The sequence below is a fragment of the Ammospiza caudacuta genome, chromosome 19, assembly GCF_027887145.1.
Source record: "Ammospiza caudacuta isolate bAmmCau1 chromosome 19, bAmmCau1.pri, whole genome shotgun sequence".
In the NCBI taxonomy this organism is placed as follows: Eukaryota; Metazoa; Chordata; class Aves; order Passeriformes; family Passerellidae; genus Ammospiza; species Ammospiza caudacuta.
Genome location: NC_080611.1, coordinates 2,540,117 through 2,555,325, shown reverse-complemented (window position 1 = coordinate 2,555,325; position 15,209 = coordinate 2,540,117). Strand labels below are relative to the sequence as shown.

At 43.1% G+C, this 15,209-nt stretch overlaps 1 protein-coding gene across 1 annotated transcript in view; it reads left to right on the top strand.

The window, feature by feature from the left end:
- The window catches only part of CACNA1G (calcium voltage-gated channel subunit alpha1 G), a 144,400-nt gene extending 134,543 nt beyond the window's left edge, over positions 1 to 9,857 (top strand). The window contains exons 38-40 of the mRNA XM_058817397.1: positions 2,159 to 2,348; positions 4,808 to 4,977; positions 8,812 to 9,857. Of these exons, the coding sequence (XP_058673380.1) occupies positions 2,159 to 2,348; positions 4,808 to 4,977; positions 8,812 to 9,666 (1,215 nt within the window). The 3' untranslated portion in view covers positions 9,667 to 9,857. The remainder of the gene's footprint in view (positions 1 to 2,158; positions 2,349 to 4,807; positions 4,978 to 8,811) is intronic.
- The last annotated feature ends 5,352 nt before the right edge of the window (positions 9,858 to 15,209 follow it).

Below are 15,209 nucleotides of genomic sequence, written 5' to 3'. Positions count from 1 at the left end.
TTTCTTAAACCGTGACAATATTTCCCATCATGCTTCATGGCATCCTGTGCAAAAGATTTTGTGGACTCCATTTTATTTCTTGTATGAGGCTTTTTGTTTCAAAATCAGTGTGGAGAGTTGAACAGAGGAGAAACCCTCCTAGTTTTGAATCAGATTAGACAACCTTGTTTGACAGCACTACAAAGTCTCAAAGGTACAGTCAGGAAAGATGTTTTTTCTCCCCTCTCCAAAAAAAGGGCAAAACTGTTGAACAAAGGGTTTTGTGAATTTTTATCCATACCAAAAAGTTTTTGGTCACAACAGTCGCCCAAACCACTGAAAAACTGCAAGCTTTCATTGAAATATCTTCTAAATGCAATATTTTTACACTTCATTTAGATGTGGCTTTAGTTGAAAAATATTTGGATTGGGGTTTTTTTGTTTGTTTGGTTGGTTGGCTTGGTTTTTTGGTTTTGTATTGTTTTTGGGTTTGTTTTTTGGTCTGGTTTTTTTGGGGGTTTTTTTTGGTTCAAGGAAAACTGGGATTTTATTTTCAGTCAAGCCAAAACAACATGTTTTTCAAAAGTACCACTGAACCAAAAAGTCATGTGCTCCCACTGCTCTGTAGCCTGACCTGGGAAGATCATTTTGCAGCCATTTTCAATGGTTTTCATGAATTTCACTCATGAAATTTGCCCCAAGATCATCCAAAAGAGGAAATAGCCCATATTGGATCCAGATGAACCTAAGGGCTCGCTGAAGGTTGTATTTGGATGGGATCTCAAATCCAAGTTCTCATGTTCAGATTCAAATGAGTGTGAGTTTGAGATCTCAGGTTTCAGGTCACCTTTTCTGCTGTAACTCAGCAGTGTGACAGCAGAACAGCATGAAGTGGGTAGGAGGGGAAGGCAGGGAGGGACAGAGGGGTTCCCAAATCCAAACTCTCAGCTTTACCAGCACAGGTTTTGCTCTCCTTCCCCAAGCTGCATCAGGAGATTGCAGTCTCCCTTATCTAGTCTGTGTCCAAGCTCTGTCCAAATCAGCAGTTTCCCAAGGACTGAAACAAATGCTGTGTGGCAGTGCAGACCTGTTTCGTTCGTTAAATTTGAAACAGTGATCTCCTTTATTCTTCTTGCAAGTTCCTTTTCATCTCATCCTGTTTCTTGTGCAAATAAATGCCATAATGAAATTTTGTTTTTATGACTGAAGGATAAAATTGGGATCAAAAAAATCTGTGTTGATTCCAGAAAACCTGTAATGCACTGAGTGAAGGGAAATTTTTTCAGAAAATAAGATCTAAAGTTTTCCAAAAATGATCAGCCAAATACTGTACTAGACTACAATGGCACAAACTTATTCCTGTGTTTTTCACTTGAGACATTTTAACAATTAAATAATTGTTTCATTAGAAATACACCGGGAAGATGACTTTGCTTCCATTTTTGCTAATACTCTCCATGACAATAGAACCCAAGAACATTTGTGGGATGGAGATATTTTCTTATTAAATCAGAGCTGAATCTACTCAATATTGCCTCTGGGGCTGCCCATTCCAAGAGTTTCTTTGGCTGTAAAAAGTCCACAATCAACATATATACAATAACCCTTGCTTGCATTAGATCCCTTCTAATTAGAGAATGGCTTTCACCCTGAAGCAGTAGGTTTAGATATCCTTTTCAATAAAATAGGTTTAGCTATTCATTATGTGAGAAGAAAATCCAATAAAATTTTGCTGTGAGCCAGAACAGAAAATATTTTTATAAACTAGTTTTTGCATTTGGAGGGGTTCTTTCGTTTGTTTTTCTTTCTTTTATTATTAAAAGAGGAAACTACTCACCTTTGCAAAAGCCTGTCTTGCTGAGGAGGGCACCTAGAGAGGGTCAGAGTTCTGCCAAGCATGTGACCTTTGCTGACCTTGAGGCATGATGCCTTCTTTGCATATCTCTGAAATAGTCATGGTTTATTCCTACGTTGTGGCTTCCCGTTTCTGTGGTCCATTGTGTGAGGGTTTATTGACAACCCCGACAAAGGGGGATGGCTCCCTCATAGCTCCATTTGTGCCCCCTGTGCATGCCCATCGTGCCATCCTGGTTGCAATGGCTGTCACTCGCGTTTCTGGGTACTTCCCCTCTTTCCCACCCTTCCACACCTGCCTTCCTCACGTTTCTGTTCCCCTCAGGCCGCTCTCCGCTCCAGGGACGCCGCGCTGACGCTGTCCCCCAGCAAGGACCTGCTGAGCGTGAGGAAGCCCTCGGTGGGACGCACGCACTCCCTGCCAAACGACAGCTACATGTTCCAGCCGCCCTGCTCCAGCCCCGGCCCTGCCTCCCTGGGCAACAGGAAACCAGCACACCACAAGTCCCAGTCAGGTACACCTCCCTCACCTGCGGCAAGAGCGGGATTCTCCAACGGGGCAAGAGCTGTGGTTTCCCACGCTCTTCAGCAGGAAGGAGAAAATTGCCGCCGGTTTCCAGTCGCGTGTTTAGACCTGTGGAATGGCTGTCAAAAGTCTCCACAGCTTGCAAAGACCCTCCGCAATTTACAATGCCCTGTCTAAGATAACTCCTTCCCTCAGAATTTTTTGACAATGTGACATTGGCCTGGTTCAACACTGATTGTCTTCTGCCTGGTTCCCTAAGGTTACAGTCCCTACAGCCTGGGCTCCATCTGTCCCACCAGGCCCCAGAGGAGAAATCCCAGTAGAGAAATATTTCCTGCTGTCTGTTTTTTGCAGCAGTACCTGTTCAGAAGCTCTGTCTGGGAACATCTGTGAAAGATGGGAAGAAGGTGTCTCTAAATGCCTGTAAAATGGACATAAATGGGCTGAATTGAGAGACATGTTGGTGTGAGATGAATGGGAAAATGAGAGAGTGTGGAATTGTTCTTCCCAGTGTGCATGGTTGGGATATACATCTTGGAGCTAAATTCAGAGATATTCTTAGGTACAGGGAGGGCTCTCCCTGCCTTCACCTCTGTCCCCATGCTTGCAGCTGCCTCCCAGAACTTGTCTCTGTGCCCCCAGTTCTTCTGCCTGCCAGGGGTTACCTGGGGCTGGGAAGTGAATGGAGCCACCTTTAATTTGTCTGTACATGCCATCATTTTAGAAATTTGTCACCAATAAGACAGTGAAGTTTTTACAAGCGTTGCCATTTGAAAGCCTCTAAGCAAAACATAATTTCAGCAATGTTCAGAATGGTAGGAGATTTGAACAGATTAGAAATAAGATGTTGAAATTTGCATAGTAATAAGAATTTGGATGAATAGCTACTGTTGAACAGGAGCAAAAAAAAAAAAGTGAGCACAAGGAAGGAAGATGAATCTGGTGTTCTGAGAAATCTCTGCCACAATACACAATTTTCAAGGTCAAGAGTGGTGTTTTGAAGAACCTGTTTGCACATAATGCTAATGGTGCAGCTAAAATCCCATTGAAAGCAATAGCAAATCTCCCATTACCTTCAGCTGAGCTAGACTTTACAGGTCGTTGTAACAGTCAAGAAATTCCTGGCCATATGAAAGAATCATGTTTGCTGCAGAGGGAATTTCCAGTGCTTCATTGTTGACCTTTAATTGGGATGTATTTGCATTGTCTTGAACAAAAATTACATCAGCAAGGGACTGGGTAATTTATGAGTCCCTTCTTTTTCAAAATTTCACTTCCCAGTTTCAGTTTGGAGAACCTGAATAGCCCTGTCTGACAGCCCTGGCTTTTTGGGGACAGGCATTGCACCCTTGTAAATCCACAGGAACAACTGTTCCACTGAGGTGTATCAGAAATACTTTGGAGAGGTAAAGCTGATGTCTTATAACCACAATAGGCAATTAAACCTTTTGTGTTTTTCTCCTGCTGGTGAAATTCCAATCACCTTCAGCAGGCCATAGTGCTGGGAGGTGTGTAAGGTCCCCACATTCTGACATATCACTGTCCTCTTCCATCTACAATGTCACTGCTTTTGAGGGTGGGGGAAGTCACCACCACCTGTTTACAGTTTGTAATATTATAGAGTGCAGTGAAGACAGCAAAAGGTGCCAGGCATCTCTAATAAATCACCACAACCAAGCCACAATATTTCAAGCTGAGAAGGTTTTATTGTCAGAAACACTGGCACTTGCAGGAGGCATTTGTTTGAATACTCCTTGGTAATGGGGCTGTTGCTCTGGGAAAGATTCCAGGACAAATGAGATTCTCTGGGATGCAGTCCAGATTAAATGAATTGTTTTGAAAAACATTGAGCCTGTGTGTGAGGGGAGCACACAGAGTTTCAAACCTTTTAGAAGTAGTAGCCAGCAACCATGAAGGGTCAGGAAGAGGTTGGAGAGTATGTGTTTCCTTCTTCTGGGAGGCTTTGTAAAACCAGCCTTGAGAGCTGCCAGGTGCTGTTCCCTTTCACTTCATTTCCAGTGTGTGCATGCTGGTTTGGAGATCCCAGCAGTTCAGGCATGGGGACACCTTCAGCCTTTCAAAGTCAGATGTTTGCAGTGCTCAGAAGTGAGGCTGCCTGCGTAGTTATTGGCCCAAAAGCAGAGATGCAGGAATTGCCAGTTCAGATGAACTTGCAGTTCCTTGTCTTCTGCTCTCAACAGGAGCTAGTCCCAGTTGTATCAGGGGAAAATGCCAAGAAAAATGAAATAATAGACAATGCTGGAGTAATTTATTAGTAGATGGGAGGTTTTTTCCCAGTTCTGGAGAGCCAGTTGCTGAATTCAGTGGTTTCGCCGTGCCTGTCTGATCCAAAGTGCAGCAGAGCAGTTTTCCCTGGGAGGTCACTGAGGCTGGGACACAACCCTTGCATGAACATGTCCCATTTCTGCCTCTTGTCCCCCTTGCAAGGTTCGAAGGCATCGGTGCAGTCGCAGCCGGCAGACACCAGCTCCCTCCTGCAAATCCCAAAGGAGCATTTCCACCATGTGAGAGCTCACGAGCACTTGGTGGGGGAGAGCAAGCCACGGGTCTCCCAGCAGGCACACTCCCCTTCTGCTGAAAGGCTGCTCCGCAGACAGGTAAGCAGAGTTATGGTCATAAACCTGCTGGGCTTTTATATTGATGCATTTCCTGCTTAACCATGCTTTAAATTCAAGGAGGGATTCACAGAGAAACCTCCAGAGAACTGTAATTCTCCCGCAGAAATAACAAAATGGTTGGTGGTTTTTGATCTGAAAGCCATCCAGGAGTCTCCAAAGAACGTGCATTATGAGTATCATGTCCTTTGGCAACGTGCCTAAATGTTCTCCACATTGTTAGCGCTTTATTTTTTTTAATCCCCTTCATAAACGCAGCCAAATGCTCCTCAGGGGCTTGTTGGGGTTGAGGAACTCATTCTTAACTGCTGTGATTTTTTTGGTGCTTGAAAGGACACAAGGATTGCAGGCTCCATCCCAGGCCAGCCCTCCTCTGACTCCTCTTGTTTTCCAAAAGAGAAGTGTTTCATGGAAATTGGTTATCTCATAAGCATCATGTGATGCATATTAGTTTTATAGTGAGAATTGAAAATTAAAATATTTTTTCATCAACTGTGAGCTTTTAAAAAGTTTGACTTTATGCACAGCAGAACATGTTTTATTTTGTAGCCAGTTTTATCTCTGGTTTTTGCCTGGCATTGATTTAAATCCTGATTCAGTCAAAGATCTAAGGGATCTAATCAAAGATTCCAGTCTGGTTGATTGGAAGCATAAGTTTAGACTTATCTTTTTTTAGTAAAATACTTAAACTTGTGCTTCACTCTCACATTTTTAAGCATATTTCAATGATTGTGCAGCTGGACCAGGACCAGAAGCACATCTGATTCAAAAACTCTGCTGTATTCAGTATTTCCATGCCTGATTTTACATACACAAAGGGGATCAGTTCTATTTTTTCAAAAGCAATTTCTTTCCTGTATAAAAATATTCCCATTTCTTTCATCTTTTAATCAACATTGACAAATTAGACAGTTGATTCATTAAGCTCTAAAAATGGATGTGAAGTACCAAGGTTAACAATTACATTAGTCTGTAGTACTAAATTGACATAAGAAATTCCTTGCATGTATTCATTTGCATGGGGCTGGCCAGCTATCCCAATCACCACTAATGGGGAAACTAATTGATGTCATGATTCCAGTTCATAACCACTCTCTCTTGCTTTCTAATGAATAACAGACCCATCCTTTTGAAGCGATCTAGCCAGAATGAATTACAGTGTTAGCCATCTTCTCCAGCCTAATTTTGTTCACCTCTTTGATGGCTTCCTTTTGTAGACCTTTTCATAAGTTTAAGTCAATTTATTGTCCTCCTTTTCTCCCTCTCCCTGCTCCTTCAGTGGCATGAACATGCTCGTGGAGTGACATGTCAGAGAGCAAAGAGTTTTGTGGCAGTGAGCAGATACAGTGCATTGGCAAACCCATGAGGGACTGCCTTGGGCAGGCTCCTGAGCAGCAAGGAGCTCCCAGTCTGGCTAATGAGAGCAGTGAGGTTTTTCTGGTGGTATTGCTGTTACTGTTAATTGCAATCTAGATGGCCTGACACTGGGAAACTTGGTCCTTTAAAAGGCAAAATTCCCCTTACAGCCGCAGCACTTCTGCTTGCTCAAGTGCTCTCTACTTGACTCCTTTTTATTGCTACCACTAGTATCTCACTAGCACATCAAATAGCCCAAACTGGCAAAGCAGTTTGGTTTTCAGTATCCAATTATCCTTATCTTTACATATACTGCATGCAATTCTGATTTGGCTTTTTTTTTTCCTTTTCCTTTTCCTTTTCCTTTTCCTTTTCCTTTTCCTTTTCCTTTTCCTTTTCCTTTTCCTTTTCCTTTTCCTTTTCCTTTTCCTTTTCCTTTTCCTTTTCCTTTTCCTTTTCCTTTTCCCTTTTCCCTTTTCCCTTTTCCCTTTTCCCTTTTCCTTTTCTTCTTTCCACTCATGCCCTCTCCTCTCCTGAATCCATAATAGATAAACCTTGTCCATCACATACCTGGTCCTTGCACTTTCCCTGAACATTAAAACCTGTGTGTTTAACCTCCCTTTCCCTCCAGAGTGCTGGAGAGCAAGCACAGCCCCCACAGTAACGTCCAGTTTAGACTCCGGGATGTTTGACAATTAGCGATGCACTTGCAGAGGAAGATGAGTGGATCGGATGCTTTGGGAAAACATTCGCGCTGAGGATTGCGCTCCTCGGCAGTGCATGGCACAAAGGCTTTTCTCCAGAGGAATTCTACCTGAAATTAAACCTATATTGATTTTGTAGTTCCAGGACTCTGTATCAAAGGTGTAGCCCACACCAAGCTGTGGCTGCTACAGGTGTACACCCCTCTGAGATGGCAGAGGGTCCTTTTATTTTTCAAACAAACCACTAAAACGAGTAAAACATTTGTACTGTTACTACTAACAACAACCACAGATGCCTGTATCATAGAGAAAGAAAGAGCTGGTGGTGACTAATACTGTCGTGGTGTGCAACACAGGTTGGTGTGCAAGCAAAAGTAATGACAACAATTACTTTTTGCTTCTGTATTCAACTTCCATGTGGTCTGTGTCTCTTTTCAGGATATGAACATGATTTCTTCTCCCAAATACTCATTAAAACTACTGGTGCTGAGGAGACCAGAATAACTTCACTCCTGACTGATTAGTTGCCAGCATTATGCTGTGAAATTTTAACTAGAAAGGGTTCACCAGCGCTGGATGAAATTGTTTGCCATATTAAATATTCTCTGAGCTGTCCCCATTGACAAAGGGACTGCAATGTGCAGATGCTGCAATAGACTATGGTGTTTCTGTGCACACATGGATGCACTGCAGCTGATGAGAGCTTTGCTGGATAGAGATCATTTGGCTCAAATGATCCTTGTGGGACAATATTTATATAAAGTGTATGATCATTTTGGGGTGATTTGTCACAAAAGTATTCCTTAGCATGAGGAATTTCATCATTTCATCTCCTTACACTTTTCTAAAGGACTGGGACCAAGTGTACGCATTTCTTTCAAATTTCCCTGTGAAGATTTTTATCTTTAAGATCATTTAAAAGTCTTCTCAAATGGATACTCTGCCTTTAAGGGCCAGTTAATGTGGTTGATTTATAAAGCCTTTTGACAAGGCCTTTTGACAAGTGAAAAGGCAAAGCCTTCAAAACATGCCCAAGGTTCCTTCTGCCAGCAGGCACTGATGCTGTGTAAGGCTCCAGACAGCCAAGGCAAAATGTGCCTTAGGAAGCCTGAACTTAAGCATCAGAATGAATTGAAATAATTACGGATTATTATTAGTCCAGCTTTGGATTCCAGTGTTTCCAGCTTCTGCCATAAGATGGTGCAGAGCTGTGGCTCCAGCCTAGGGATCAAAGCCAGGGACAGGCTGTTGCCTTGGTGCTGACACACAGCAGAGTTGCTCTGGTGTTGCTGGCTCTGGGGATCCTGTTCCAGGCCCTCAGCATCACCTGAGCTAGAGAAGGGCATACACAGGCTCACTTGCACATCTTTCTCTCCTGCTCACACCTGTGCTGCTGAAATTATTGAGGGCTTTGCTGTAGACCTTCATCCTTTGCATAACAAGAACGTAAGTTTGGGTGGGGGCATTCTGGTTTTGCAGCCCTCCATCCTTAGAGGAGAAAGCTAAAGCTAAAGCTAAACCATTTCGGAAAAGTGAAGGGCTGTCACACAGGGACAAACGCACAGATCCCTGACAATGAGAACTGGTAGAACCCACAACACAGGTTGTTATAGGAGTCAATGGGTCTGTGCTGAGGGATCTCAGCGGAGCTGAGTGCCCTGTAAATGCTGTGCCTTGCCTGTACTAACCTTTGTTTGGTCTGTCTCTCTCACCTGGCAACTCCTCTCCTCCCCAACCCCTCTTCGCTCTGATACAGATGGCTATAAGGAATGACTCTCTGGATAGCAAGGAGAATCTCCACACCGAGGTGAGTGAACTCTCTGACCCAAATGCTCCCACTGTGCCCAAGGAGGAGTCACCAGTGGCTCTGATGCCCTCAGAAGTGAATGAGTTGGCTGCCTGGAGTCGGGCGAGCGTCCATACGCAGCAGCATTCCCACAATCAGTATAATATTTCAAAGCAGGCACCAGCATCCTGTGCTTGTGCAGACTCGTATCAGGAGACCCCTGAAGATTCAGTGGACCAAGAAGTATCTGAAATAAACAGCTCCTTGGAGCCTTTCACTTCAGAAACTTGCACAGTCTCGAGTGCCTGTTCGGAGGGTCAGCCTCTCACACCTAAGAGGAACGTGGGCAATACTGGCAACGTGATACTGAAGGACCTGAAGAAATATCACAGCGTAGACACCCAGGGTCTGCTAAAAAAACCGCCCTCTTGGTTAGATGATCAAAGGAGACATTCAATAGAGATTTGTTCCATAGAAAACAGCCCTCAGCACCATTCCACGTCCAGCTCTTCTGGCTTTATAAGTCAGGTGGTCAGTGAAATGGAATGCTTGCAAGGTACACGGCAGAAGAAGAAACTGAGCCCTCCTTGTATATCTATAGATCCACCTGATGGGCAGAGTTTGGTGCCTAGGGGACCCCACAGCATCTCACCTGCCAGTGGAGACGTTTGCTTGAGGAGGCGTGCTCCATCCTGTGAGTCCAAGGATTCAGTGGATATAGGGGATTCACTGCTTCCAGACAGTATGTCAACATCTCCTACCCCAAAGAAAGACTTGTTGACACTTCCTAGCTTTTCCTTTGATCAAACTGAAATGGACCCCTGAGTTACTTTTCTGTTGGTGCCAAATGTCTTCTTCTTCCTTTCATGTAATAGAAAAGAATCTTAAAAACTCTGTACTCCAAAATGGCACTGGGTAAAAAATTTCCAAAGAAAGATTAAAGAACCAGCTGGTTAAAAGAGTGGTTAAACTATATCACGCTTACTTAAGCATATGTTCTGCTTAGGTAAAAGCAATACAATGTGCAGAATCTATATGTATATTATATTTTATTAAATTAATTGAATCTAGTATCATGGGATGTAGTACATTTTGTGACTAAAGACTCATTTAATTTTCTTCTATTTTATGTATCTCGGAATATTTCTGAGATAAAGTTGGTTTTTACGAATATTTTAACCTAAAAAGTATATATTTATTCCCTTCTCTTTTTGTTTTGTTTTGTTTGGGTTTCATTTTGTTTTGCAAAGCACACAATGTAGCCAATTAGTGCATTACAGAGGAAATGTATCCCACAGTCAGCAGTAAATAAGGATTATTTAATGTAATATATTTTTCCCCTTGAACTTCAATGATATTCTGGGAAAACAATTGTTTGTGTAGTACAGAAAAGCAGTTGCAATTTTTTAACAAAATATTCCAATCTTGCATTAAATTGACATTCAGAGTATGAAAGCAAGTGCTCAGACCCAGGAAGGTCCAACATGCTGATGTCTGAAGATGGTGAAGGCAGAGCCATTTAACAATACAAGATATTGAATTATGAAAGGATCATAGTGGATGTTACAGATCATCCACTGGCAACTCACAAAATCATGTCAATGGTTAATTTTCATGCATTCCTAGGAAACAGACAACAGAGGGCTGTGGTCACTTCCAAGATGTTTTTGCAGTGTCTCCAGGATGGACTTTTTATTTTGCTGAGTTTTAGACCTCCCTCATCCTTCTGTTTTCAGTGGAGCTCCTCCTCTCTGCACTCTGTGGAAAAGAGAGTGAGATCACGTTTAAGACTTGCAGTGGGTGAAATCAGGGCAGACATGGAACAACAATAGGCTTCAGCACATGTCCAAAGTTAAGCTCTTGCCTAGAATGCCTGGAGGTTGATCACATTAAAGTAATTCCTGAAAATTAAAATCATATGCTCATGTTCTACTGAATCAAGGCACTTCTGCAAGTTATTTTACAGAAAGTCTGTGGGTACTGAAATGACTGCTGGTTTTCAGTAAAATAGCCAGGTATTTTGCTGTCACTGCTAGAGTTAATTTACATGACCCCAACTGCAATTTTACTTCCAATCCATCAATAGCCTTAAGCAGCAACAGGATGATACAAAGTGGATAAACCCAGAATTCATGTCCTTACTTTATAACATCAATCATCTCAAAAATTACCTGTTTACTCCTGTGCTAATGTCCTCTACCAAAAGCAATCTGTAAAACTGGACAGCACAGCCTGAAAACCACTCGAGGTTGGCCCCATTCGACACCTCATGACTGATGGAAGCCAGACATTAACTCCACTCCACTTCCATGAAATCACATTAAGATGCAAGCTAAATTAGACTGCAGGCATGCTTTGAAGTGTGCCAATAGTCAGAGGCTTGAAACCAAGTCCACAGATCATGCCAGCAGAGGCAGGAGGAGGATTTGTGCTAATTCTGTCAGTCGCGAGTCCGTAAATTTTGACAACTACCAATCTTTGCAAATCACTACAACATGCTGATGTACAGCCTTTTATCCATTCAGAAATTAGGCTGCTTCCACCACGTGTATCTACATTATCTTGGAGGGTACACACAAGGACAAGATGTGGTTCGTACCCCACAGCCTATGAGAGGCCCTAGGCCCCTTCATTTTCACTTGAGGATGTTTACTCCATAAACAATCCCTACTGATTTACATGTCCACAAGAAATGTAAGGGCTTTCAGCAGGAAGTCAGGCAATCAGTGTATTTGAAGTAGGAGGATTAACATTCTCTACTATTTAGTGCAGTTAGATTAATTCTTGGCTGAGACATTTTTCCCCTCTTCACCACAGGCCCATACAGAGCGCACTGTCTTTGATATGCCAGCCCAAATCCAGAGTTAAGCCTGTCTAAAGCAATGATTTCAAACGAACCTTTCATCAGTTCTTCCCCTAGATCATATTTAAGGAAATAATAAAATTACAGTGCATTAAGCCTGAGAAATATTCTTAATCCCTTTTTGGTTTTACACCCAATAATGAGCCCTAGCTTTTCCTTTTACATGTGCTAAATAGCTTGGGAAACTAGCTAGGCCACTAAAATTGCCATCCCTGGTACCTCAATGATTAGGATTGTGTTCACATAGCTGGAATGATACTACTTTTCAGATCCTTCCTTACAAAAAAACCCACTGAACATTTTAGCTTGAAAACATGGCACAAAACAGTGATGTGACGTCAATCCAAATGTTCAACTCCAAATGTAACAGAAAGCCTAAAGGCTCTTCTATTTTAATGCTTGGGGTTTTGCCTACTGACAAGGTTTGTGGAAGTAGGAAAAAAGTTTACATCATACATTAATATTCAGTAAAGACTAGCAAATAAAAGATACTCTATGATGATGCTTTCAGGAAAAGAATTACATGTAAAATAGATTGTTTTCTAAACCAGATAAGTTTTTTCTAGATGCCCTTTTGAAAGACAAATACAAATGTACTGCAGCACACGCAATAATACTCAAATCATTTTAAATACCTTCGGGAGGGTTTTATAGAATTTGACTTTTTTAAACAAAATGTACAAAATCCACAGGAATTCTGTAGAATGGTTATGTTGATAGAATTTTTATATTTTTGTAGAAATCTATAGAGAAACTGTTAAAAATCTGCGCTGCATCTTGGCAACAGAAGCAGCTCTTATCTTCGAGTTTCTTTTCATAACCCTGGAGCCAGGCCTGCTCTGTTCGACGCGTGGAGCGTGGTTTCACAGCCTGCATCCAGGCTGTGTTCGGGAGCCAGCAGCTGAGCTGAAGTTCCACAATACTGCAGTGCTATTTACTGTCCCAGAACTGTACCCACATAAAACACACCCCCCTCTCCCCCCAAAGCTCAGCCCTGCCCATGGTGAAGTAGTTGCATGGCTCTCCAGCTCATTCAAGCACACCAGCACTTTACTTCTGTAGATTTACTGTATGCAGATGGGAGGAGGGTATTTTGTTATTGCCAATCTGACACAATGGGGGAAAAGAGACTGCAGACGTGTCTGGAAAAACGTAAATTCTGTTCTTGCAGCCCCTAGCACATAGAAGTGATTTTTCAAAACTTGGTTAGAGGTTTGTACTGTAGATATTTTTGGAGGATGACAAAGAACACTGTTTTTGACTTCTGTGGATTGCACTCAGCACTAGGTGTATTCAAGGAGAAAATAAAAAACAAGAAAAAAAAAAAACACCAAAAGCATTACCACTGTAAATTAGGCTATGCCCAGTCTCCCCTTTTCTGCCCCTTTGGCTATAAAAACCCATGTACACTATTACACAAGGTGAGTAGAGTAGGTGCAGTACCATAGCAATGTCCATAACAACCTAGTATATATGACAGAACTTTGTATTTAATAGTTAATATATTGTTATACTGTATCAGGTATATGGGCCAAAACAAAGTCTTTTGGTCGGGGCAACAAAAGGTGGTACTCATGGGGAAAATTGGATTTGGATTTGAAAATTGGAAAAAGGATATGATCTCTTTTTTTTTTTTAAGAAAAAAAAGAAGAAAAAAACAAGTGTAAATCTTTACAACTGACAAAAACAAATGTGTCCTATTAAAAGCTTTTGAAAATAAAAACAACGGTGCATTTCCCTTTTTTTGTTGTTGTTACTGATGATAATCTGTATCACTCCAGGCACTCAAGTCTTTGGTCATGTTTTAATTGTGAACAGTTGGAGAAGGTATCAGATAGCAGCGGCAGCCAGGAGGCTGGAAGGAAGATGGGGAAATGATGGCCCTTGGTGGAGCAGTTTAATGTGTCTGCAAGCAAAGCTGGCCCTGGACACTGCCCAGGGTGTGCAGAGTGACCAGCACAATGATCAGCTGTGCCCTTGTGGGAACAGCCCTGTGCAAGGCTTGAGGATGTCAGGACTGCAGCAGAGAGAGCTGCAGTCAGTGGGGAGAAAGGACTGAGGAGAAGGGACAGATCTGCTTTGTCTGTGAAGAGGAAGATGCTGGATTTTTCCACTCATTCACATCTTTGGGATTTCCAGCCTGAAATCCAGCAGCGTCTCCTGCTGTCATTTAACTCTTTGCAAAGGAGGAGTTGCTGGGCATGGCACTGCCTGGAGGCTGAAGGGCAGCAGGGGCTCAGAGCTCAGGTACTGCTCAGGTATCACCAGAACATTTCATAGAATGGTTTGAGTTGGGAGGGACCTTAAAGCTCATCCAATCCCACCCTGGATGAGGGTGGGACTGGATGAGGAATGGGCAATGACATCTTCCACTGTCCCAGGCTGCTCCACGCCTTGTCCAACCTGGCCTTGGACACTTCCAGGGATGGGGCAGCTGCAGCTTCTCTGGGTAACCTGTGCCAAGTCCTCCCCACCCTCACAGGGAAGAATTTCTCCCTACTGTCTAACCTAAACCTGCCTTCCTTCTGTTTGAAGCCATTCCCCCTTTTGTCCTGTTGTTGCAGGACTTTGTTAAAAGGCTCTTCAGGGGTTTTTAGTGAATGACCTGCGTAGCTCCTGACATGAAATTTCCTCTCCCCTGGGGAGCAGCCACTGGAGGCAGGAACCAGACACTGGGCACTCTGCAGCCCTGCTCCTCACTGCCTGGAATGATCTGAGTTCTCTGCAGCAGGAGAGACCCTAAATTGACACCCAGACCAGTTTTGCTGTCTAGAGGATGTTTTGATAAAGTAATCTCTCAGTAGAAAACAGCAGGAAGGATACTAGTCCTTAAACAGAGGGAAAATGTGGATCTGTTCAAAATCCAGTGCAAATCCCCTCCAGGTGAGCTCTGTGATGCATCTGTGTTGTCCAGGCTGCAGGGCCAACCGCAGCAGGCTGGAACCACTGAAATGCCTTCCCAGCCCCCTGGTCCTGGGGGATTCACAGGGCATCAAGGTAAGCTGGGCTGAGCCAAGGAAGCAGAGCCTCCCACGGGCTCAAGCATTTCACACCTCTCTGCTCTCAGGTGAGTTCAGTTCCTTATGGGCAACAACAAATCCCTCCCTTTCCAACATCGGGGTCCAGAGGAGCTTGTGAGAGGGCTTGTTTCTCTTCTCTGTCTCATGAATGTTCCTGTATGAAGCTCTCCTGCTGAGTTTTGCTGTGGTTTTTCAAAGGCTTCAACCCAGGCTGGCTGCTTATGGGCGTGCTCTCAATTTCCTGAGCTTGGGCATGGCACTTTGTTATTCCATTTCTTGAGTAATTGGGATGACACATGGAACCAGGTTGCTTTCTATGTAATGGTAACCGTGCCTAGGGAAGCAGCCCTTCGAACTTAATTTATTTCTTGGTTCAGACAGGTGACCATGTCCTGCTTCAGCACAGCAGTGTCCCACTGTGTGCACACCACCTCCCTCGGCCAGAGCTCTGCTAAGCCCTTCAAGGTGAGAAATAGGAAAGGCTT